The 27,281-nt window shown below is 40.3% G+C and overlaps 1 protein-coding gene across 2 annotated transcripts in view; it reads right to left on the bottom strand.

Moving 5' to 3' along the window:
• LMO1 (LIM domain only 1) overlaps positions 1-15,902 on the bottom strand; it is an 83,749-nt gene extending 67,847 nt beyond the window's left edge. Inside the window, exons 1-2 of one of the 2 annotated variants that reach the window (XM_075928004.1) lie at positions 15,612-15,671; positions 8,909-9,194 (exon numbers count right to left, since the gene is read on the bottom strand). In XM_075928004.1, the coding sequence (XP_075784119.1) occupies positions 8,909-8,933 (25 nt within the window). In that variant the 5' untranslated portion in view covers positions 8,934-9,194; positions 15,612-15,671. Of the gene's footprint in view, positions 1-8,908; positions 9,195-15,611 lie in introns of both variants that reach the window. The other variant, XM_075928005.1, reaches the window with a different exon arrangement.
• Between the last annotated feature and the right edge of the window lie 11,379 nt (positions 15,903-27,281).

Raw genomic sequence — 27,281 nt, 5'->3', positions numbered from 1 at the left:
TAAATGCATGTTGGGGATCACTGGTTTAGACAGCCACCACTTTTTTTTTTCCCCAAAAAGTCAATCCGCTTTTTCAAAAGAGAGCACCCAGGCAATCTGGATGCTCTCTTTCGAAAAAGCCCTGTTTGCGTTCAAAAACGTTTTTCAAAAGAGCTCTTTTAAAAAAAGACGTTCTTCCTCGTAAAATGAGGTTTACTGCTGTCAGAAAAACTACTGCGTTCTTTCGATTTAATTTTGAAAGAATGCGGTGGCAGTCTAGACGCAAGTGACATTTTTTGATAAAAGGCTACTTTTTTTCGAAAAAAACCTATAGTGTAGACATAGCCTATGAATGCATGGTCTAAATCTTAAACAGTGTTTAAGTTAGTCGCTCAGTTAAAGGGTAAACACAAATCTAGAAACAAACAGACAAACTCCAAACATCTTTTTGTTATATGTTTGTGCAGCGCCTTGTACAAGAGGGTGTTGGCAAATACCTCATAAGATATAAGAGCTAGCATTTTACTGTTCATTCTGTCACCAAGCATTGTATGGAAATTTATGGTACTCCTTTATTTCCCAAGTACCATTTTGCTTTTCTTATTAAGCATGAGTGCGCCAGAAAAAGGAGAGAGACTGGCTTCAGCATCACCCTCTGTCCAGAAGAACACCCTTTAAAATAAGACATTAATCATTTATAAATGGTGGTGTTCGTGGGAGGATAAAACAAATGGGGAACCACTGTGTACCCGAAGCCATTACAAAAGCAGCACACACACTTGTATGCTTAAATAATCCAAAATATTGGAACTCTGGTACACTAAACCCCATTTACGAAGAGATCACAATTCCCCTTTGAAAAGCTTCCAAGGGTCCCTTTGAAATGGTTGCACATGAAGGGGAAAGTGCCAAAACATAACATTTTCACTAGCAGATCAATTTAAACAGCTGTGGTAAAGCTGCAACCACTGGCACCATCATTAACAATTTAAAGCATGGCTGCTTTTGTCTTCCTTCCCAGTTACATTCTCATTATGCTTTTTTTATTTATTAGAAACACAGTCCTTTGGAATACATTCCTCTCTCATATCCATAATGAACCAACTAGGAGCATCTCTGGCCTTGACCCAAATACGTTTACATTAGTGGGGGAGTTTTTAATTGTTTAATTTTGGTTCAAGTTCTCTTAATTCATGAATAATCCTACATTTTCTTTCTTTTAGAAAAAGAGTAGAACAGTTAAATCCAGTAGTTGCAACAAGCAAGCATTACCCTCATTTTGTAATCCCACATATGGGAATGTGATCAGCGAGTGCAGAACTTTGAATACTGCAGTAAAAAATACACAAATGGTCATTTAACCAAAAAAAATGTAAAATGTATTCACTATTACCAGTGATCCTCCGATACCTGGTCTATGGTTTTTTTTGCAAGTACATTTAAAGCAGAAGGCAGTTGTGTGTCTCTGTGTGTAAATATAATTAATTAATTAATTGCTGGAATTCTGGTCATGGCTCAAGACACCATTGTGCTAGATGCTGTACAAACAGAACAAGAAACAGTCTCTGCCCCCAAAGGATGTGCCATCTATTTGTGAAGTAGTTAAAAAAAAAACCACACACACACACACACACACACACACACACACTCACTGACATGGTCCCCAACTGAGAAAGATACTCCCCACATTCTGCTCGCATTCCAGAGCCTAGGGAGCCCCAGGTGAGTCGATTCTGTGTGTTCCAGCCCTGCGGGAGGACAGTGGGGAACTTAGGGCCCCACCACTGCTCTACTTGGCTTGGAAGTCATCCTGTCAGAGAACAGGAAAAATAACCCATACATACAAGCAGAATAGCTGCAGTGAATTGCTCAAAAACCATCTATACGCTGAAATGTGTTAAACAAGATTAACAAAGACAAGCCCCACAGACCTCCCCCCCCCCCAAAAAAAATTGATGACTAGGTGGTACACTCATCGAAAAGGCATTCCCAGTGACTAGTTCACCCACATCACTGAAACTGGGAACAGTGATTTTTGTACTGCTGAAAACTTCTCCATGCACTAAACAAAGACAATTCAGCACAATTTTAAAAACACATAGCCCCATTAGAGCTTTACAGTTCAGCAGTTAGCAATATCTGCAATGTATTTTCTATTCTTAGAATATCACGTTAATGTTTTTTGATACCATTACTCAGATTTGGATGGATTTCAAATACTTTATTTGCCATGAACTGTCATATTCTTAACCCAAGATAAAATGGTTTAAAAATGCACTTAATACTAGTGCTGCAGGCATACCTTCCTTTCATAGATGTTTAGTTACTTCTCACGAAGGCCCAACGCTGTTTTAAGCTTAATTAATTATTTGACCTAGGTTAAACAAAAAGCTTTGAATAGGAAATAGACATTTGCAAATAGTGCAATGTTTTTCTAAAGGTGAACTCTCAAAACCTAAAAAACCCCACCCTTCTCAAGTGAAATCAATTAATCCTCCAACCATGTTAATTTCTTAGCCATTTAAAAACCATGACCCTTTATCTCCAGATCTAATTAATTACTTTATTAATAATGCACTGTTCTTGCAACGACTTTTTTGGGGGAAAGATTCTATACTTCCATGGCTTTATAAGAGCTGCTACAGCAAACTGCTAAATTACACAGTTTTCATGAATACCACAGGAAAATGAACATCTACCTATAGACAGTGCAACAAATTTTAATCTTCCTAACTGTTGAGGTGCCTTCTTATTGCATCCAAATCCAAAATTAAACCTAAATAATTTCCATGATTCAGTTTCTTCTTTTGTCCCTTCCTCCCATCTCCAAAGTTGGAAAAAATGTTTCCTAATTGTTTTAAACACATAATATGCCTAGAAGACAATTGCAGCATATCAGAAGTACCTGGGAATTTAAAAACACTGACACTTTAAAAGGGAAGTGAAGCCTCACATACCTGCAGACTGCAAAATGACCTTGATTGTACAACAGAGGAGTACATAGCCATAAAATACAACTCACTACTATTAGAAATGTTAACTTCATTTCCTTTAGAGATAGGCAAAACCCATTTCATTAAACTAAGAACTCCTCTGAATGATCACCCAAAACCATAACCAGCCTGACCCTTTCTGCAGGATTGAAGAGATCCCATATTTTAGAGTCATCCTTTCAGTCATGCAGCCCATGAACGACTGTTCTTCTAAATGTGGAATCCCGAAACATTTGAAGCAGCAGAGCTTAGGGCAGGGATTCTCAGCCTTTTTCTTTCTGAAGCCCCTCACAGAGCTGCTAACTTTGTAACTGCACAAAACCAGACACCCTTGTCCCTGCCCCTTCCTCGAGGTCCTGTCATCCTCTCCCTCCCTCCCTCCATTGCTCACTCTCCCCCACCCTCCTGGGCTAGGGCAGAAAGTTGAAATGCAGGAGGGGGCATGGGCTCTGACCATATGGCATTTACATCAGTGGCTCCTGGAAGCAGCCAGCAAGACCAGCTCCTAGGTGGAGGGGACAGGGGGCACTTCAGTGAGAGCTACAGAGGTGTTGGCTGCATGGTCACATTTTCAAGTCAACGGCAACTGTGGAGCCAGTGAATTTTCTGGATGCCTCTGCACCTAGGTGCCAGATATGCTGGCTGCTTTCAGGACTTGTGCAGAGTCAGGGCAGGCAAGGAACCTGCCTTAACCTCACTGTGCTGCCAACCAGACTTTTAGTGGCCTGGTCCTGACCAGAGCCACCAGGATCTTTTTTTAAACCAGGCGTTCACTGCAATCTGGATACCTGACAACTCCCTCCTCCCGCCCCCACCCTGCTATAAAAACTTCACATCTCACTTGTGTCATCTGTAGCAACAGGGGGCCCTGTGATGCTAAGTTGCTCAGACTTCAGCTGCAGCTCCAGGTGATGAGGGGGTTTGGTTTCAACTTCCAGCACTGAGCCCCAGTGGATCCAAGCAGGACCCTGGATTATTCTGGTGGATCACCTGAAACCTGCTTACAGCCTGGTTTAAAGTCACTGCTCTGGGGTGTTTATTGGAACTAGTCTGAGGAGTTATCCATCTCAAATCCTGTTCTGTTTATCTAGAATCTTGTTTTTCTGCCTTCTGCTTCCCTCTTCACACACGTTTTTAAATTACTACATCTCATTTTAGTTCATGCACCCACTACACTTCTAGCTATACCCACCAATTTCCCACTTCCTGTGCCAGGTACTGAACTCAAAAGATTTCCTTGCGACACCAAACAGAAGCCACACCAATTACACTTACAGGGCAGGTCGCATGACTGGCCCCTACCCATATATATGTAACCCAACCAATTAAGGAAATAATCCGGTCTCAGCAATAGAAGTTTTTCATTCTGTGAATAGTGTGTTTCTAGAAGGGTAGGTAGAGTGTCTTTATAAGAAAAACAGGAAGCCAGACAAGGACAGGTCTTGGAGAAGGTTCAAGACAGAAGCAGAGAAAGAAGTAGCTTTCAAAAGAAAGCAATTTTCCTGTTTATTCTAACTCTGAATATGGAGCTTTATGAACAAAGTGACTCTCTGCCCTTACCACGTCATCTATTTTCCTCCCTCCTCAACTTCAGCATGTATCTGACGAATTTGCCATTTCTTTTTTTTAATATCAGTCACATATAAGTGGTCTTCGAAGGATTACATTTATATTAGTGAATATCAGTTTCACCATACAAATGCAAATGAAAAATATTAAACCCTAAGTTTACAGATAGGCAAAGTAAGAAAAACATTGCTCATGCACTCACCTGGATTTCAAGCTATTTGTATGTTTTTACATGTGCTCTTGATAATTTGCATGTTCATTTTTCAAAAGTTTTCACTTTTTGAAGTCAGTGTCTACTGTCAGTTATTGCCGTCTGACCTCCTCCATATTTTTGCAGAATTGTAATAATTTAAAAATAAACATTTGTAATTTCTGTTGATTTAACCTCCCCCCACAAATTCTGACAAGCCTCACCACTGAATATTGCTTCTTCCAAAGACAGCATTGCTTCAAGTTTCGGCTTGTGTTCATTCTGAAATGACCTTATTAGATATTTATAATGGTCTTGTCGATGGTTCTATACATTGACTAAAGTGTCATTTCTTGATCTTGTTTTATTTATCTGTGGCATCTGACATGTTTATTTGTAATATGAGCGCAGGGGCCCATCTCATGGCTGGATTCAAATCTCACTGATCATTCTTGTCACTGGCTTTGTGGTTGGAAGAAGAGGGAAAATATCCTTGTTCTCCTGACTTACCATGATCACACAGGATTCTATTTGGAGCCATTGCTTTTATTCACACTTTAGAGCCACCTACCAAGCAACATCTATGGTATTTAATCCATCTTTATCTAGATCTGATCATTATTCTTTTTTTTTCAAGTGGCTTTGCCGTCATTTATCATGTTGCATAAGTGATACTTCTAAGTGGATAAGTGAGAACCCTCTTGCTATTAAATATAGATGAGAGAAATGCTGCTTTGTGGCCCCATTTCATGGAGTGCTGTATTTTGAGGTTAATTCTCCCCATATTACTCCTTTCCCCACAGCCAGATGCATGCAATATTTGATTATTACCTGCTGTTTCAACTCACATCAAATCAGTTAATACAAATCCACTTGCTAAACAACCTTTCAGAAATGCATGGATTAACTGTTCCTAACACTGCAGCCCTGGAGCGCACATTGGTTCTCTCCAACTTAAATTATTTCAACCATCTTCCAACCCATTTTTTTTTCTTTTCTGATGCCTATCATCGCCTCCTTTAGAAGTCTCCATTGTTTACTACTACAGCAGCTGATCTTATTTCAGATTCTCAAATATTCATGCCCCTCAACATTTCATACCGATGTGCGGCTTCTTTTTACAAACTCACAACTGTGTCCATCCTTGATACCCATATTTTTGGGTCACCTCTAAACATCAAGCCTTCATCCAAGATGCCTATAAAAGTAACAATACTTGTTGGAAATCTCCCACCTGGTATTGATATTACCCATTCTTTCACGACATTTAATTGATCCAAGTTCTATTTTTAACACGCTCCATATTTGTATGCACTGTTGGCTGTACCGACTTTGGAGTTACACATTCTGATCAGCACCTTCATACACATGAAGTGTGTTGTAACAATCTCTTCAATAACCTGGGTCTAAGACACTGAATAGTTAACAGCACAAGTTAGGTGAAAAAGTTGCATTTTATGTAATAAAAGAATTGTGATTTCTGGTAATGGGTTTCATGCCATACACATTATTTACTAGGCTGCACTTCATTGTTAGAAAAAGATGATTGCTGGAATAAGCAGCAGCATTTTCCTAATTGCTATTATGAAGATTGAATTTTTGTTTTGCTTTAAGTGTTATTCACACATTACACTTGAAAACGTGATCTCTAAATGATGCTTTTATGCAGGTAACAGAACTTCCTCAATCTAAAGAACTAATTTTGGCTTTTCTGCTCTGTTTGTATTGTTCCATCATCATAGATGATAATTCTGTATGAAAGCATGAACTGAAGAGTTTTAAAATGTGGGAATTATTTTTTAAAGCTTTTAAAAAGTGGCACACAACTTGCTCTACAACAGAAAAAAAGGTCAGCCAGCCAAATATATAATCTTCCTCTGAACAGGACAAAGTAACCTTACAGTCACAAAATAAACTCACTAGATTAAACTTAATTCAACTTGCACATCCAAAAAAAGAAAAGAAAAAGCAATGGAACACTTTTGAGAGTTGAGCTGCTTCAGAGCCTTTGAAATCCAGAAACCTTCATTTGTGTTTTTACAGCATAAGCAATATGCAACCACTTAAAACTACTTTTATCCGCCATCCAGTGGTCTGCAAAGTTGCTGGAGAAGATTTTGACAGATTCTTCTTATCTACTTCATTTTCAAAACTCTAGCATGTTGACAAGGAATCAGAGAACTCAACAGAAATCACGATTTCTATCTTCTGGGTCAGTTTATTTGGAAATTTCAAGAAGCCAACCTGACTGCTATCATATTGGTAAGACTGGTTATACATTCCAGACATTAAATTTGTAAATAAGACATCTCTGAATTGACAATCATGCTAAGACTATGAATTTCATTGAATTGTGCAGAACAGCAGCAATAAGATATTTTTATATTTTTGTAAATAAAAAAGGAAAAAGTCTCATGGAAAAAGAGTCCATCCAGATTTTATTCACCATAACCTGCAGGTCAAGCAAGGGTTAGGCAAAGTGCTTTAATTCTATTCCATAATATTAGACCTAAGGGTCTCTGCACTTGCAAATAAGTTGGAGTGCACTGATTGTGTGGATACCTCAAAAAAGTCCATTATAGCCAAAGCTACAGGTCTGATAATTTTTATCTGTATTCTTTTGGTTATTTTAATGCTAGAAAACCTCAGTATACCAATTATGAAACCTACTGGTTAGAAACCACCAGATGTGGGTTATTTTTTTAATACTCAGGTTCTTCCTATTCTAAATATTTCTCAGTTCATAGAATCCATTTTAACACTACAAAGACAGCATAAAAGGAAATCCTCCCCTTTCAACCCAATATTTGAATTACTTAGTTTTAACTACTGTTAGTGTTATGTGATTAGAACCAATTTTGACAGAGGAAAACAATTCCTCTTTGTCTCGAGAACTGAAACACATCTAATGTAGCAATGTTGCTACTACTGATGTCAAAGCGTTTAACTTCATAGGGTTCCACATGTATTAAAACCCTTCTTTTGGGTTTTCTCTTGTTTGTAAACTGATGGAAATGCAGTACCTCTATTCTGGTTCCTAATGATACCCATGTCTAACTTTACAGCTGTTATAGATCTTTTCACATGCATGGATATGCTGAAATCTACCAGAATCCATTCTAACCAGAAGCACATACCGGTGGAGGCAACACAACAAAGTTAACCATCTAGAAAATGAATAGAAAAGAATGAGCGCTCACACCTTGTTTTTTTTAAAAAGATATTTTGACGTCAAAAAATTGCAATCACAATGTTTATAGGAAAGCTAAACATTATGGTAGTACTCCAAAACACTGCATGTGTCACCCAGTAACAAAGCAACATTTGTTTTCTCATTAGAAAACCTGTGATCAAACTTACTGGTAGTTTCAAGGATGAATATGGTGACAGAGCAGTTAAGATGCTTGCCCAAGGGCAAATGACAACCACATGAGGATGACACAGGCTTCCGGACCCTTGGTCTCATGTACTAACTACTAGGTAACAGTACCTTGGGTAATCCATGACTCTTCCCTAAATTATTGCACTGTTCTCCCGCTCCCCTCTTCCCTGGGACAGCTAGCTTTAAAAATAACAGAAGCACATGCCAGCACCCAAATTTATCAACAGTCACTCTCCCCTTTGGCTTCCTTCATTAAGTTACCTTCCTACAGTTGTACCATCTCTCCCATTTAGAGAGTAGATTATGACAATAAACCAATGATTCTTTGCCAAAGCAGTTTAGCAGGCCTATTAGCTTATTGTGATTATGTTTATAACTATAAAGAAGAGCAGTAAGGTATAGATATTAAACATGAAAATTAAAAAAGATGTGGAAAAGGAAGCCTCAAAATTAAATTCAAAATAAAAGCTATTAAAATAAACAGGTTAAGATGGGCAAAATAGAGTCATGTTGTCATTTGCGAGAGGAAAAAAACACAAATGGATAAAAAAAATGTATCTATCACATGTCCTTCAGCAAACAGAGCCTGAAGTAAAACCCTTTTGGGCTAGCTGACTTGCCAGCAAAGCCAAGGGGAAACAGAGTGTGTTATTGGCAAAGGGGAAAATATCAAAAGGTGAAGGCAGACCACCCAAATGTGCACACCGTGCATACCTGTAAGTAAAAATGGCTCTGACATGTAACAAACATACAGCATACACCGTATATAAGCTTAAGCCATCTCAGCCCACCTACCGTCCTCCTTGTCCAGCACCATCATCTCAAGGATCAAGAGGAGTCCGGATGCAGATGTTCTGTCTCCAGCAGCTTTCACTCTGGGAAGAAGAGAACTAGTCTCTGGGAGCACAGATGAGCCACAGCACAGCTGATCGTCCTTTGAGCCAGTGAGCTCTAATTACCCAGTTGTCCAGCCTTTAACCTAGATTGCACTCAGTTAGAATGACATTCAGGAACGAAGCACTTTGCAGATACAAAAGCAGTCGCACCTACTTTTGTACCTCAGAATTGCAAGGAACTCAAACTGCAATTTAGAAAAAAAAGGGGGGGGGGGGAGAATCAGAGCTGTTTCTTTGGTTCTCACCTTCTAAATGGCTCAATTTGCACAGTATAATCTGTTTTAATGTAATTGCATTTGATAGCTCATAACCCTGGCTGTTGCAACTACACAGCTTTCAACCCTTTACAAAGTGTTTTCCCCTGGATTTAAGATGACTCTAAATCTCAAATTATATTCAGAGAAAGGGGAGTATGTCTAAGCCTGGCTACTGCTGCCTCTGTCTCTCAATTGGTGCGCTTTGCACACTTGCTCCTGAATAAATGCACACATTTCCCAGGGACCCACTCCTATTCTTCTGTCAGGATTTAATGGTGAATGTAAGCTTTTTAGCTCAGCAGCACCATCTGCAGTACTGTCGCTGCACATTTAGTTTTAATAGCAACTGAGTTTCTAACATTACTAACTTTGCCTCTTTATTGCTGTTCATTATCACCAATCAATTTTCACACAAATTGAGTCTCTCAATATTCATCTTTATGGACAGCATCTTGCACAACTGTGATTTGCTTTCACGTCTCTCTGTCTCCAAAGCATTCCCCCTGACTTTCTCATTTAAAGCTTGAAGTGCCATTTGAAACTGTAGCATGGCTTCTAGGGGTAGACTCTCCGTTTCCCCATTAAACAATTTAAGATTCTCTGTATAGATAGATTGTAAGACCATAACTCTGTTATGCTGCCTTCTTCCATTATTAAGTCTATTTCACAGTTGTGTCATGGTTTAGAAGTAACACTTCCTCAACACTCATTTTGACCTGGCATTTCTATGCACACCAAAAATTACCAAAATACTGTACACTTTGTGAAACTCAGTACTTCATGCAGCATTTCATTTTGAACAACAATTTCTACAGATTGAATGCAATAGTAATCCTAGTCCATTTGCTCAACTTGCTCAGACACATTGTGCTTGCAGTTAGTTCCACTAATACTGGAATATAAAGCGACACATTTGGGGCGGAGGGAGGGGGGAAATCTTCCATCTTTTATCACACGAGTAGCCCTTACTTTCACAAAGTAGCCCATTGTCTTCAATCATGTCAATCAAGATTACAGGATGAGGTCCTTCAATGAGAAGTACAATCTGCAATTTCCGGAGTTGTTTTCTTTTTTAAATCCAAGAAAACATTTTATTCTCATTTTAATGATATTTTCTCCCTCCCCTTTACAACTGATACAACAGTACTCTTTTAAAACATGATAGCAGGCTCAAGTTATATATCCTTAATACCTATTTTTAATTAGATTCCTTATCCTCAGCTCAAATAACTTTTCCTTCCCCCTTCATTTTGAATACTTAATCCTAACAGTCCTTGAACATATTTGATGTTAAATATATCATTTTGCATAGAATCATTTTCTTCCAGTACTTAAAACTTCTATTCTCCTTCTAATATAGCTTGCAAGGATTGAAATTGTACTTTAGGGTAAGAGTGCAACAGCTAAGTGATCATTTATTTTAGCTACTGTAGGTTTAAAAAAAGGGGAACTGCAGGCCAAAGATGTGGGAACTAATACCTACTAGTTAAACATTTTTTAACAAACACTAAGAGAAAAGTAGGAATTTCTAACCTACCACAGATAAATATTTTAGCATTCCTCTAATGCATTGCTAACCTTTATTAGAAATCATATTCCAACATTTTTTGGATCACAGCACCTTACTTTTGGTAATCTTTTTTTTCTATCCCACAGCGTCTATTTTGGGGCAATGCTTTATTTTTGTAAAGAGTAGATTTAATGTAGCTGTTTTGATAATTACATGTTTAATCTTCTCATCTACATTAAATAACTGCTGTCTATTACCATGGACTTTTTTGTAAACATGCCTACAGATTGATTGATTATGTGGCTGACAAAAATCTTATGCATTAATATGTAGTGCTGTACCGATATGCACTTCTTTCCTCCATTACTTCTACACATCCAGTAACTTGGATTCTTACATTAAACAGCTCTCTCTCTCTCTCTCTCTCTCTCTCTCTCTCACACACACCCCTTCACTAGCAATTAAACAGAATCAGCTACAATTAAACCAGTCTTGTAAACTAGTCACGATATTTGAGATCTGCTTACTGATGTTATTTTTTTAAAAGCAGAGTTCTGCTCTCCACTATAGAAGCATTAGGCGCAATTAGAGATTTGAGGAATATTTATAATAACCTTGAGCTTTGTAATTATCTAGACACTGGGCTGATCAGTTTGTGCAAGGCAAAACAAGAAACACACAGGGCCAAATTTGGCTGTGGCTAACATACTAGAATTGTATCAAGTGCAAGTCTCTAGCGATTTGGGCTCCGAGTTTTCTTTAATTACAGATCTGAAGATTCCTTTTGGGAAAACACTTACGTAAGTTTCTATTTAATAATATTTGCTACTATCCCATTGGGTTCTATCAGTTGGTTATACTGTGTCACTTCAGACATATGAAGCAATGCTGCCTTACAGACAAAATATGATATGGTGCCACAGTATGTCAGGTCAGGAACTTGACAATTTTTTTTGTCCACTCTCCCTTTACCCACAGTGATATTTATAGAGCCGTTAGGAAAGTGATGCTGCATTTCTCTTGTCCCTATCGACACCAAGAAGAGTTTGAGTCAAGGCAGCTGTCTATTTACGAGGCAGCAAACTGATTATTAGACCCTGTATGATGATGGCAGTATCACCCTAAGGCTTGCATGCTCCCCTGAAGCCATCACTGCAGCATGTACCCTGAGGCTGGGAGAGCAATCTCCACCAAAACAACAATACAGTTGGACAACTAGCTCTCAGGGATGCAAAAGGAAGAAGCACATTACAACTTCTACCTAAGAGGATGTGAGTGCTCTGCAATGCCCCGAGACTGCTGGAGGAATAAGGGACTTAAGCCATTCCTGGTTTCCCACACAGATGCACGCAGCATTCATTAAGCTATCACTGTGCCGCCTTATGTAAAAAAGTTACCTTTTAAGATTAAAAATGACCCTGCAAAATAAGGAAAAAAGTGAATTGTCTCTGTGTCCTGCAATTTTGGGTTTTTTTAGAAGGTTAACCCAAAAAACAAAACGAAAACAAACACAGACTGGTTCCCAGAAGGAGACCCGCTTGCAATAATAAAACAGACCCATTTTCACTAACAAGGTCTTTCAAGACAAGGAACTGGTATAGCTAGTAGTAATCTTTATTTTAGTCCATTTATATATAACCTGTGCAGATTCAGCATCCTTTTTAACATTCACAGATAATCAGGAAACTGGAGCACCATCCGAGTCAGGCAGAAGGAGAAAGGAAAGCATAGAATAACCTCCTCATAATATAGTTTCCTCTCAATCTGTCCCTTCCGTTCCTAATTCCTCTGACACTTAATAGGTATAATTTCACATCTAGCATAACTACACTATCAACAGTTTTGAAGACTCCCAGGCATTACTACAGTTTGTTACTCTGATCTACACATCCGGAATTTCTTACTATTCTTCTTCTTAAGTGTCTTTCATTCTAATTTCCTCCTTCCCTTCACCCTCATCCCCATTAGTTCCTTTTATATCACCATTCACGAGAGCTCCTGGAATGAGGGCTGTTGAGAACTGTCTGGATAATCAATGGTTCTAGTTTCACTTCCTTACACCACCATCATTCCAGCCCTGAGCTCCTTACATTTAACGAGTCCATCTGCAATACTTGAAAGAATCCAAATACTCCCATTAGCAAACCCTCTTTAGATCTCAGTCTTTCCTTATAGCTCACCTGCTTCCCTTACTTCTACAGCAGAGCCAGCATCCCGCTGTTAACCCGTCAATCAGATTTAAACAGATATGGGTTGGCAGGCACCCTTTGGCAGAAAGTTAAGAGAGATTAAGATGTTGCCTAGTTTATTATTATTATTGGAGGACTTTCATGCTGAAAGTAAAAAGCTGACCTTTTCCCCCTCAAGTCAAACAAAATTTGCACTGCAACCATTTAAGTTTCATGGATCAACCATTGTGGCTTACCCACAAAAATGAAATCAGAGGGAAATACAGACCCTATCACATGAGCCAGACTGGAAAAGAATTAACCTTGCTTAACTCTAATGTTATTATTTAGCCCCATGTATCAGGATGCAGATGTGAGAGAGGGGTTTTTTTTTTTTTGTTACTAAACATTTTGTATCATTTATTTAAAATGTAGTGCAAGTTCTCTCCCCTCATTCACAGGTTTACTTTTGACTGCTGGAACATTACAGCCCATTACCATCACTGGATCAGTTTATTTCAGAGGGCTCTGACAAAACTGTGGAATAGTATAAAAGCTTCTAAGTCCACAGATGCAACAACAGAGCATTCAGCTCCCTCCCCACAAGCTGGAGTGTGCATTTAACCTTCTAGCTGTTACAGATGTGACCCCCTCCCACAACAAGTAGGCACACAAGCAGGGATATGATTTTTCCTCATGCCTCAACTCACTCCATTAAAGCTTGTGTGACGCTGGCTCTTACCTGGCAAAGGCAGTTACTCCAAAATTGAGTGGGAAAGGGTGCTTCTGATATTTGCCTTTCCAAATTAACCCCCCCCCCCCATTCCTCAGGAAGAGAAGTTTGATATTTATACAAACATAGCATTCACTACAACACTACCAACTGTAAGGCTTTTCAGTTTGCAATTAACTAAAGTTGGCATGACGGGTGACAAGCCAATGCCACCTGACTTTGTGGCAAGTGACACAGTTATATGCAGCAAGACGGCATGACGTTCTGAAGTGGTGATAGGACTTTGATCATGATGACCAACAACATAATCACCCATCAGTCTCCGCAAAAGACAGCAACCTCTGTAATGCTCCTATTCCCATACACATATATGACTGGCATAGCTTGGTTAGAGATGAGAGGGCTGGAAAGTGATAGCAACAGATAAAGGAGAAGAATTAAGAATTAGTTGTGTTACCTAATATGGGCTTGGAGGAATGGACCATTTTCTGAGCAGCATGGACTTCTTTCCCCAAGTATTGTCTATGCCAATGAAAAGCATATAAAATGACCTTTGACCCAGCAGCCACCCACATGCCAATCCCCAAAGCAAAGGCCACTATTCAAAAACACAGTTGTAGACAAAAATGACCATAAAATACCGCCAGAATCAGTGAAGTCCAGGTATATACATATTAGTTTCTGACAGGCAATGGTGCTGGCTGTGACACAGTCTTTTCAATTATGAAGAAAATGACAAGACTAGAAGGGTCTTAAAAGAGTTTTAAAAAGTCAGTATGATGAGCACGTATTGGGAAAACTGGGAAAGGCCATCACCATGCACAGCAGTAGGTGACCACACTTTCACTACTCGTTGGTGTTTTGTAGATAGATTTGAAATATCTGGGGGGTGAGAGTAGAAATGAAAAGGCCTCAGTAGGATAACCCTGGCAAAAGTTTTGCAGTGTTGTTACAGGATGCCTGTATGGATTGTTTCACTCAGAACCACCACCCCAGCCGTGCACAGCAAATAACCTTTGACAGCCAACTCTGACAGCTAAGAAGTGCAGGCTGGCAGAGGTGGGAGTTATCCTCTCCTTTCACCCCAGCCCCACATTACAAAAACTTCCAGCAGCATCTTATTTCTCACTGGATGTATTTCTCATCTTATTTCTCACTTCTTTAGGATGCAGGAGGCTATTGTGGTGAGTTACCAGTTTCCTTTTTTCTTCAGCCCTTCTTAATACTTTACACGTCAGAATTAATTTCCCTTTCAATTAGCTAACTTAGTCTTTAACTCTGGCCTGCTTCCCCGCTCCCAAGTGGGGCCACATGAATGTCTAGCAAGTCCTGACAATAAGCACATGGTTGAGCCAAAGTTGCCTGCAGTCAGCTCTCTCTCATCGCCACATCCACACATCCCCCTTCTTCCCAGCCTCTTTTAAAAAGTAAATCCTTTCCCACAAGAAGCCGAGGCGCCCTTTGTGAGGCAGTTTAGCAAAGCTGTGAGCTCTTAGGCATTAATAGCGGGTTTAGAGCCGAGGAGGGAGCTGGGGAGGGGTGGGATAGGCGAGAGGGTAAACACGACAATAGGAGGGGACAACAGTCGCCGCGCGGGGAGAAGAGACCACACTGAGGCTGATGGAGTTAGAGGGGCAGAGAAGCGAACCCAGACCAGCAAGCTCCAGGGAGGCGAGCACAGCGCTGGCTGAAGAGACCGCGCTCCGCGTGCCAGGGGCAGCGAACGCCCTGCACCGCACGATGGAGTTTAGCAGCGCAGGCAGGCAGGCGAGCCCGGACCGCCCTGCGCGCGCACCCCAGCGTGCTCCGCTGCGCACGGCATCCGCGACAGGCACTTGCAGCAATGCCCCCGTCTCCGCCGGCCGCGCGCGCGGCCTCTCCGGCCGCGCGCCAAAGGAGCCGGGGCGGGCCCGACCCTCCGGCGTCCCACCTACCGTCCTCCTTGTCCAGCACCATGGTTCTGGGGCTCGCGGGAAACAGCTGCCTCCGCCGCTGGCGTCCGCTCACCCTCCAGCCGCCGCTCCTGTGCGCCAGAGAGGGGAAGGGACGGGGCGCCCGAGAGGGCTTGCAAAGCGCTGCCCGGCGGCACGCGCACCCGGGCCGTCCTCCCTGGGTCTGCTCCCCACCCCAGCCGGCGAGCGGCGGCTGCACGACTTCTAGCCTCGCTTGCGCCGGGCTCGGCTGGGGCGCTCCGCTAGTGCCAAGGCAAGCGCTCAGCCCCTGCCCTCCCGCCACGACTCACAGGCCCGTGCGGAGAGGAGCGCAAGAATTCTGGAAAGATAAAGGAGACCAAATCCAGGGCCGGTTCTCCAGCGCCTTCCCAAGGTGCACAGCCAAAAAATTGGTTTGAATGGAATTGCATATGATAGCTCACAAGCACCCCCCCCCCTCCTCCTTTCTGCTGTTGCTACTGCCGAGCTTCCCAGGCTTCCGAAGTGCTTTTCTCTTTATTTCACTCTAAAGCTAAAATTATATTCAAAGGAAGGGAGGTAGGGGGAGGAAAAATGCGAACCTATCACTGAACGCAAAAGCACTTGCTGCCTGCCTCTCTCAATTTATGTGCTTTGCACTCTCTCTTGCTGCTGAATAAATGCGCACATTTCCCAGGGACCCTCAGATTCCCCTGTTAATTAAATCAATTCATTATGCTCAGATCTGATTAGCAGCCTCTTCCCCCCCTCTTTGAATCAATTATTCAATACACAAACATAATTGCCTGTGCCAGAGGTGTCTAAGTATTAGCTTATTTAACTCCAAGGACACTAATTACCCCTAGGGCAAGGGAACTTTTCTCATTAATTCTGACAAAACACAAAAGCACAGTTAAAGTGTGTGTGTGTGTGTGTATATACGTGTGAGAGAAAATGCAGGAGTCTATAGCAAAGGAAAAGAGGCATTGCTTTAACACACGTGTTACTGTATAAATAAGATCAATTTTCTTTCTACTTCTCACAGATTATTCCCCACATCTCCCCCTGGCTAAACTTTTTAAAAGTAAAGTACAGAACTGCATAGCAATGAATGTAGGTGGCATCACTAGCTTGAAAAGTGTTTTCAGCTACACACACACACACAAAAAGATAAAGAGTTGATGGGGGAAGGGAGAGCAAAACAGAATTTGCAAACTATTTTGTTTACTATGGCAAAAAACTGATAAAACTGTGTAGCAGTCAATTTTCTGTATTTTAAAAAGCTGTGAAAGAAGTAGTCCTATGAAAACAGCAGATAAGATGGCAAATAATGTACCATGTATTGGTAACAGTTCTGAATTGTTTACAATCTGAATTAATGTCAATGCCTACTATTAATGTACTTGCTTCCTATGTTTACCATAATGGGCTTGATTTCCATTAGTTGAAACTGGAACATCATTCATTAGCATTTCCATTAGTTGAAACGGGAACTTGCAGGTTACCCACATTTTAATTCCATGTGAACTTCCATTAAAAAGCATTTATTGATTTCCCCCCAAAATTGGTTTTTACTTACCAAAGACCCTTATTGTTAGTGTCCTCAATCTGCACAGGGGTATTGAAGATTTTGTTTCCCCAGGCAATACATGAGCTGATTCATTATTCCCCTTGCCTATCTAAATCTATCAGGAAACTAATATTAGTTCTGCTCATATACTAAGCTTTATTTCATTTCCCCCCACTGTCTTGATTTTAATTTTTTTTAATCAGGACGGTTTCTGTTGGTGAGACACACAATTTTTGTGATATCTGGAAATTTTTTTAAAATGCCAAAAGATTTGTCTCCTGGGATTTCCTCCCACTTCCACATTACCACATTTCTCATGTTGGGGCTGCCATGATTAGAGTCGTTCATTTGACAACGCTACTCATTATCTTTAAAGCACACATTGTACGTGTCAAATAAAGCCAAGAAGAAAACCTGTTACATTTATTGCTAAGCAAGTTTAACCAAAGTTACTTGCAAATACAACTTACAATATAATATTGTGTTCCATTAGTGCAGTACTTTTTTCTATGAGTATAATGATTTAAAAAAAGCCTGCAGCTTTATAACACAACAAACTCTGTTAATTTTCTGATATTTAATTTCCAGTGTATGGCATATATTGTACCCACATGAAGTTGATCTGTCTAACTTAATGAATCTTTTTGGAAACAACACAAGAAATCTCAAACTTGGAGAAACCTTTAGCTATGTTCATGAACCGCTAATATATATTACATTTTAAAGGCCCAAATGTGCTTCTGCTGTAATCAATTGAAACTTTAACTGCAATGGTAGTAGGATCAAGACCTAAGTATGCAACTTTTTCATTTTACTCTGAGCTTTTTGGAGGTACCAGAGTTTTGTTGAAGGATACTCTTACCAAAGAGGCGTATGTTTGGATACGCTAAGCTGCAGGACACTATGGAAGATGCAAAGGGAGAAGCAGCCAGAAACTGAGTAAAGGGTCTAAACTGTGAAATGAATATTGATTTTGGTATCACGTCTCTAGAAGTGATGTTCACAGTTGAATTCAGGAAGATCGTGGTGTCTGGGGATGAGAAAGAGAAGAAGAGGCAACGGACAAATTGAAGTGAGGTCTCTCAGCCAAAGCCAAGCTATTATAAAACATAAAACATGAAATAATTCTCCATGCAAACATTTTACAGTTTAAATGATACGCACTGATCCCTATCTTTACATTTATGCAGGCTTAATAAAGATCCTAGGATTAACCACTATGTAAAAAGTCTCCACTTCAGAGAAATGCTTTCTACAATATAGTGGCGCATTGCCCTGTGTGCCTTTTACAAATATATTCAGATAATCCATTCAGAAAAGGAAGCATTTGAGTACTTACGCGAATGTCTGGAGTCTAAAAACACTAGACAGGAAATACCATGAGAATGGCCTTCCTTAAGAATTTTCCCATACTAATAAATAAAATGAAATAAATAATACAATATACTACTACTACTATTAAGTAGTGTTGCCATAGCCCCAGTTTACCTGGTACTATATAAATGCACAGTTAGAGTTCCTGTTCAAAGAATTTTCATTCAAAATAGAACAAAGTGTATGAAGAGAAACAGGTTCCGAGATGTGAAAGTGACTTCCCCAAAGTCACACTGTAGGCCAGTGGGAGAGCTGGAAATATGAACCACGTCTCCTGACTCCCAGCCCAATGCTGTAGCACTAGTCTGCATTGCATGCATGCTCAGAACAAGACTAGACATGATTAATATGCCACTCAAGGCTTTATGCACTATTGTTCATATTATGATAGCACCTACAGTGGCTAGGGTCCATTGTGGTGCAGGCTAAACAAAACCACATGTAACAGACAGTCCCTTCATTGAAGTGCTTGCAGTGTAGATAGAAAAAAAAAACCAGACAAAGAGAATGAGGGAAAAGAGAAGTACAGAAAGTTGGAGTGACTTGCCTGGGATCACACATCAGCTGAATTGTAAGCCAAGAGTGAAATCCAGATTTCCTGTGTCTCAAATCAATTCCCAGTTGAATAGATTGCAGTTGCCTTTCTTCTTTTGCTTTGGCCACAAGTAGCAGAAAAGGAAAAGCCTAAAAAATGATGGAGTATAGCAGATGAAGATTTCCTGGGGAGTGAACTTGTGTTGTATCCCAGTCAATGGAAAGACCTCCACAAGTTTTCCTGTGCTTGAATGAGGCAGAGACCCAGTAGAGGAAAAAGTATACAAGTATGCAATTAACTATCATATCATAATGCATACTCAAAGTGGCAGAATTAGATTTCATTAGCCATCTTAATTTTGGCATTTGCTAATGTTTGAGTGCCTGAGTTGTCAACATTATGTGGTGTTGTTTTAACAATTTTTAAATGTAATTTCCTAGGTTTCAACTGCACAGAACAGATTCCTAGCTCATCTGAAGAAGTGGGTTTTGCCCACAAAATGATTTTATACACACACACACACATACACACTTGTTAGTCTCCAAGGTGCAACAGGACTACTCATTTTTAAAGTTACAGACTAACACAGCTACCCTCTGAGACTTCCTTGTACTTGAGTTAGATTTAGCTGATTATTCCTGAAGTGGCATTGTTGAGTGAAACAAAATACAGGACTATGTAGCACTTTAAAGACTAACAGGATGGTTTATTAGATGATGAGCTTTCGTGGGCCAGACCCACTTCCTCAGATCAAATAGTGGAAGAAAATTGTCACGACCATATATACCAAAGGATACAATTAAAAAATGAACACATATGAAAAGGACAAATCAAATTTCAGAACAGAAGGGGGTGGGGGGGAGGTAAATGTCTGTGAGCTACTGATATTAGAGGTGATAATTTGGGGAAGCTATCTTTGTAATGGGTAAGATAACTAGATCCTTTGTTCAGACTCAGGTGTAAAGTGTCGAATTTTAGCATGAATAACAGTTCAGAGGATTCTCTTTCAAGTGCAGTCTTAAAAGGCTTTTGAAGCAGGATGCAGGTAATTAAGTCGTTGAGACAATGTCCTTTCTGGTTGAAATGGCAAGAAACTGTTTTTTCTTTGTGATCCTGTCTAATATCTGTTTTGTGGGCATTGATCCTTTGGCAAAGTGTCTGATACATTTGTCCAATGTACATAGCAGACGGACACTTTTGGCACGATAGCATAAATTATATTTCTGGATGCGCAGGAATATGTGTTCTTGATCTTATAACTCACTTGGTTAGGTCCAATAATGGTATCAGCAGAGTGAATATGTGGACAAAGCTGGCAATGGGGTTTGTTGCAAGGGAAGGTACCAGGGTTGGTATTAGTGTGGTATGTCCTGTGGTTGTTGGTAAGAATCATCTTGAGGTTAGGTGGTTGTCTATAAGAGACTATCGAAAGCTCATCATCTAATAAACCATCTTGTTAGTCTTTAAAGTGCTACATAGTCCTGTATTTTGTTTCAACTACACCTGACTAACCTGGCTACATTTCTATCACTATTGTTGAGTGAGTCAGACTTGCATCTGTCATATTGGTGACCCATGTTTTATTCCTGGCTATTTTAGGGCTTGTTTACATTTATAGCATTGTAGCGGCACTGCTATAGTGCTTAGTGAAGACACCTTCCAGGCCAATGGGAGGGCTTCTTCCATCAGTGTAAGAACTCCACTGTGGGTATGTCTACATTACAGCACTATTTCGAGTTAACTTAATTCGAAATAGTTAATTCTAATGAAGCTAATTCGAAATAACGCATCTATACACAAAAACTATTTCGAAATAGCGTTTTGCTATTTCGAAATAGTGCGTCCACACTGAGTGGAGCCTGAACCAAAGTTAAGGCTGGCCGGAACCAGTGTTGGCAGGACATCAGGTCAGGACTTGAGTGTGTGGGGCTGCTGCCTGAGGCTAACTGAGCTCCGTGCTTAAAGGGACCCTACACCCACCCTGGACAGACCGTTCTCTTGCTTGTCTACCTCAATGAGGGACACCACAGCACTTGGCCACATAGAGCCAGACCTGCCTCTGTGCACGCTGGTGCATCTCGTGGGGTTGTTGCCATCAGCCTGGCTGCACTTGCTGCAGGCTGCCATCCGGGGGGCCCATCAGGGGGCTGTCAGGATCCAGGAAGCCCTGAGGGAGAGCGTCCACCCCAAGGAACTATCAGAGCCTTCCTGGTCCTCCCCACTGGGGGTTCATGCCCCATTCCTCCCTCGTAGAATGAGGTTTACCAAATTCGAAATAAGGGCTCCACTATTTCAAATTTATTTCGAAATAGCAGTTTGCCTGTGTAGACGTTATTAAAGTTAATTTGAAATAACTGCTGTTATTTCGAATTCACTTTGTACTGTAGACATACCCTGAGAGATAGTAGCTATGTTGATGGGCAAAGCCCTGCCGTCAGGGAGCCAACAGACTTGCCAAGCCCCTGGACAAGGTATGTTTGGGGAGTGGGGGATGACAGAGGGAACAGCTCCATGTTCCCAGAAGGAGCAGGGCCTCAGGCAAAAGAGATGGGGCTGGAGGCAGCCAGCCCTCAAAGCTGCCCGGAGAGTGCTGCACAGCGCTCCAATGGTGATTTAAAGGGCCTGGGACTCCGGCTGCCACAGCTGGGAGTCCTGGGCCCTTTTGAAACACTGGGCCCAAGGGCAGTGGGTGCCTTTGCCCTCTCCCCCCTGTTGGTGGGCATGCCTGCTATTGACATAGCAACATCTACACCGGGGGCTCGTCTACACTGGCCCCTTTTCCGGAAGGGGCATGTAAATTTCACCAGTCGTCGTAGGGAAATCCGCGGGGGATTTAAATATCCCCCGCGGCATTTAAATAAAAATGTCCGCCCCTTTTTTCCGGCTTTTAAAAAAGCCGGAAAAGAGCGTCTACACTGGCCCCGATCCTCCGGAAAAAGCGCCCTTTTCCGGAGGCTCTTATTCCTACTTTCAGAGACTATTTCTGTAAAATGGGGTATATGTATGAAGCTTTGCTCAAACTTAAGGGTAACAAAATGCACAAAATCAACACCAATCAGTAGTTGAGAGACTCAGAGCAAAGGGTGCCTTTCCTTAAGGCAGAGCATACTTAGGTAAGCCTAAATGGGAGGGAACCACTTTGTGAAGGTCACATGTATACAGCAGGGCTAAAGTCAGAATAAGCTAAGCAACTTCACCTATGTCTATTGCGTAGCTTAGGTTGAAATAGCTTATTTTGACTTTTGGCACTGTCTACATAGCAGGAAGTCTAAGGAAGAACAGTCTTCCTTCAACTTTCCTTATTCCTTGTGAAATGAGGGTTACAGGAGTCAGAGTAAGAAGTCCTCCAGCTTGACAGTATTTTCATATAAAGGCTTGTAGTATAGACACACTCTTTGTTATTTCAGAATAACTTTAGTTATTCCGAAATAACGCTTCTGTGTAGACATAACCTGATAGACTAGAGATTCATTAGGGGCTGGGCACATGTAAACTACAAATTAAGTCTTCAGAAAATCAGCAGGGAACTCTCACTAGTTTTACTGCAACTCTGCTAAAGTTGATTTCCCAGGGAGTTGTAACTCAGAAAAATCTAGATGGATTTTCATGGGGCCAGAGAAAAAGATCCCTGGCTGACCCCTAAACTATTTCCCCTGTCAAACTTCAAGTTCCTCCTCCAAATCATGGAGACAGTAGAAGAGTTACAAAAGCAGCCACAAGGTTTTTGAATCTGGGTAAAATTAGCGATTTTTCAGAAGCTGCTTTCTTGAATCCTTTTAGATCAAAACTAAAAAAAGGACAATGCCTACTAATGGCAGAGGTCAAAAATGGGGGAAAAATCAACTAAAATAGTTAAAGTTCCCCAAAGTTCTAAGCAATCAAAAACTGGGAGATATCACAAGGGCTGCTGGGCAATCCTGGGGTGTTGGTTTTTCATATTATTTCTATTAAAGCAATACTTTACAAAAAGTTTTGCATTCATTTTGCCACAAATAAAAATATTAACGAAGGCCATTAACTTCAGTAGAGCTGCTAATGGGTGCAAGAATCTACCCATATGGAGCCAATTGCAGAATCAAGGTTTCATTTCTTTCCTACCCCAGGATGTATTTGAGACATCTATTTTGTCTTCTCAGTATCTAGCTTTCTTTAGTTTTATTGCATTGTGTAATACTTTTAGCAAAAAGGCTGTATTTATAGATGTATTTATGCAGCTGAAATAGACTTTCTAACTTAGACCCTGATCTTGTAAACACTTGTGCACATCAATGCCTTTGCACACATGAACAGTCACACTAAATTCAGCATTAGGGCACCAGGGCAGATCCTCAGTTGGGACAAAGAGCCATATTTTTATCTCTGCAATATAGAACAGGCATTTTGTCCATCACCAGCATTGGTTACAATATGTAATAATAATAGAATTTAAAGTGCTAAGTATGGCTGATCAAAATATTTTCTGTCAGAATATTTTCTCATCAGAAAACACCTATAAATAAAAAAAGTTTTGTAGAAATGTGCCACTTTTGACAAAATTTCATTTGAACAAAATCAAACTGAAACAATCCAATAAGATTGAAAACTACACAAAATGGGACATTTCAATTTTCATTTCCAATTCAAAAGGACTTTTCATTTCATTTTTTTAAATAATCAGATTTTTTTTTAAAAAATCATTATATCAGATTTTATATTTTTAATCAGAACTAACAATATGTCTACACTATAGAGTTTTGTTGGCAAAACAGCCATTTTTCCGATACAACCTGAATTACGTCCACACTGCAATTGCGTTCTTCCGAAAGTAAATTGAAAGAACAGAGGGGGTTTTCTGGCATTGATAATCCTCTTTCTATAAGGAAAATGCCTTTTTCTGAAAGAGCTCTTTTGGAAAAAGGCGTGTGTGGACGGGGAAGAGGGAGTTCTTTTGAAAGAAGAGGAAAGAGGAAAAAGCACAGGTGGCCGGGTGGCCACTCCATCCATAATAATCTCATCTTAAATGCAAGATAGTGTACATTCAGTGTGGACGCTATCTTTTAAAAAAGTAGATTGCTTTTTCTATGGGCTTTTGTGTGTGGATGGTCTTTTTCAGAAGACGTTTTTTCTGAAGATCTCTTCCAAAAAAGATTCTTCCAAAAGAAGCCTGTAGTCTAGACATAGCCTAAATGTTTCAATTGATCTGAAATGATTTTATGTTTACTTTTGCAAGACATTTTGTTTACTTTCTTTTGTTTCTTTTTTTATTTCATTCTATTTTGGAACAGAAAAACAATCAAAATTGGAGAATTTGTCACAAAATATAAAAACTGGTTCCCACTCAGCAGCTCTATAACTAAATTAGCTGCAAGACAATTCCTTTCATTTTAGTATCACTGGAGTTTCTTGCATTTTCTTCTAAGTGCCTGACTATCTCGATATCAGACTAGATTGAGAACTGCGCTGATCTAGTACTGCTATTCTATTATCCTGCATGGACAACTTTTTGTAGCCCTTACATTAATTGTTCATGTTCATACAACGTATTGCCCTGATTTGTTTTCAATGAGATCCAAGCACATGCGTACATCCTGGATAGAAATACTTTCTGAATGAGAGGCAGATTTCTTTGCTTGCACTAAGGTTGACTATACTTGAGTGTCTATATGTTGTAAAAATTCTGTTACTATGTTTTGATTCTCAAAATAAAAATTAAATATTTTTGTTGAATGAACACTTTTTCGATTAAAATGATCTGTGTTAAAAATAGAGCAATCCCTCTGATACTGAGAGAATAAAAGCAGAAGGATCTCATAAAAGGGCAGCCTCTAGAGAATGTAAGCACTCTACCCTTGTAATATAAGGCTGACACTTTAGCCATTAGGCTACGCAATCTATGGTGACCTTCTTGGGGAATTTACAGGTATTATATTAGTAACAGGATGCCTTGGCTGCTGTTCTCTGCATAGCAGAAACATGAAGTTACAAGGAAAATATTTTTCCTTTAAATGAAGTAAGAAATCTAGAATTCAAAATCTGTTCTGTACTTTATAACTGAATCCATGTAATTTAGCACAGTGCAAATTTTGCCTCCCATATCAGTGTTTAAGGTCCCATATACACTGGAATCCATATGGTTTCTCTGCTCTGGGGAAATAGGAATTCAAGAGGTTGTCCAATATATAAACCTGTCAATGGCAGGGAAGGCTAAGGGGAGCTGGATTGGATTAATTAGCCATCCTTCTCCCCTCTGGTAAAGTTGGAAAGAAAGGAGGTTTGAGGACCACAGAGCCTGAGGCATCCTGTACAAGTCCAACCACAGAGCCCCATTCAGCTGAAAGAAAGTGAGGAGTTGCTACATTTTAGTTACATTTCACCTTTAATTGGGCATGTCCTGAAATTGCTTGAATATGTCAAGCAAGTGTGATCCAACCCTGCACTGCCTGGCTCAAATATTCCGTAGTCGCAAGTATAGTTGATAATCATGAGCTTGGTTTGAAAATCATTTTACAAAGCCCAGCATTTGTATTCTTTTTATCTGTGTTCCAGTTTTTGAGCTTTTACGGTTGATGTTTTAAGCTTCTCTCTGAAAACATGAGGACTAGATATTTATTTTTTTAAATGATAGCTAGGATTCTTCATTAATATTGCGCCTGCAGGAGCCGGAGCTTTGTGGAAAGCACCAAGTATTGCAAGACTGACCATAAAACTGGAAGAGTTAGCAACACTGCAGGCTTGTACTAAACAAGCCAACCCACCAGTAGGAGCATATGTCACAGCGGTGGCTCAGATTGGCCTTGTACACAGTGATACAGGTGTCATCTCATTCTCTAGAAATTCAGCTTTCATTTTTTGAAAAGTGAATCTTTCACAGTTCAGTTGAAAGAAAAGCTCAAAACTGTGAACTGAGAAACTGCCTGTATGAGTCTGCAGAGAGCCAGACAAGAAGGATGGTCAAAAATTTTCTGTCAGCATTTTTTTCCTATAAAAAACTGAGTTTTCTGTGTAAAGTTTTGTTTAATTGAAAGTATCAGCCTTCCTAGATTTTTTTTAAACATTATAGGAAAACAGAAAAAGCTTCCACTGAAAATTGAATATTTTAATTTTTGTTAGAAAAATTTTAAATTTTTTCCTCTCACCAAACATTAAAATTTTCTGCAGAAAATTTTCAGTGAGAAGACCAATTTTCTGATCAGCTCCACAAAAGTTCTGAGAAGCATTAACTGGCAGTCATCTTAGTGAGGCATTCACTAAGGGCATGTCTACACTAGGAAATTATTTTGAAATAACTACATTCGATATCATAACTCCCGATTTAACAAAATCAAAATAGCGTGTCGCCACTATGGGGAAACCTGCCTCTTAGGCCAGAGAAGTTCCCTGCCAGAGTCTTAGTCCAGGGGTCTCAAACACCCAGCCCACAGGCCAGTCCCAGCCAGAGCAATTGTGATATCTGGTCTGGGACTCCGAGTGGGCAGGGGGACTGTTTGTTACTGGGCCCTAAGCTCCGCCCCTTCCTGACATTGCCCCGTCCTCTCTCCCCATGGGACCTCAACCCCTGAGCATGCAGCTTTGGGGATCACTGAGAAGTCTGATGCCAAACGGCTTGTGGCTGCTAGCATGATAGATGGGAGATATGCCCAAGAGATATGGCCCACATATTGACTACAGAACAGAGCAACTCATCTGTTGCACTGTATGATATTTTGCACATCTTTTCACTGGTATTCAGATTAATCTGAATCTACTGGTGTAGTTCTTCTTGCTTCATTAGTGGTATGTGTTTTTGTGGGATGGCGGGGGTGGAGGGAGGGGAATACACCCCAACAGCAGCAAGGTGTAAGAGCAGCAGAGACAAGTTCAATGCAGATAAAAATGACTGGAAAATAGGTGTTTGAAAGCTAAGTGATGGCATATGGTCTGAGACACATCTTGCCAACATTTCTTAATGAATAGTAGGTGCACTCATGGATGAGAATAAGATTGCTTGAGGTCTATGGGTAAAGGGGAAAGTTCTTTAGGAATGATTTTTATTCTGGGAACAAAGCCCTTTTTAGAAGATTTCGCCTCTCCTCCTTTTGTGTCATCCAAATCCATTGACAGCCCAAAATGAAAAGCTGGCCCTGCATCTGATGTTCCTATCAGATCCAGAGAGGAACTTATATTGCAGTACTAAGAATTTGCTGCACCATTCTTCATAGATGGTAGAGGGCACAGCAGTGTAGATTTAGGTCTGGAT

Source organism: Pelodiscus sinensis, chromosome 4, assembly GCF_049634645.1.
Source record: "Pelodiscus sinensis isolate JC-2024 chromosome 4, ASM4963464v1, whole genome shotgun sequence".
NCBI lineage: Eukaryota > Metazoa > Chordata > Testudines > Trionychidae > Pelodiscus > Pelodiscus sinensis.
Note: the sequence above shows the minus strand (reverse complement) of the source record. Positions and strands in the feature narration are given on the sequence as shown.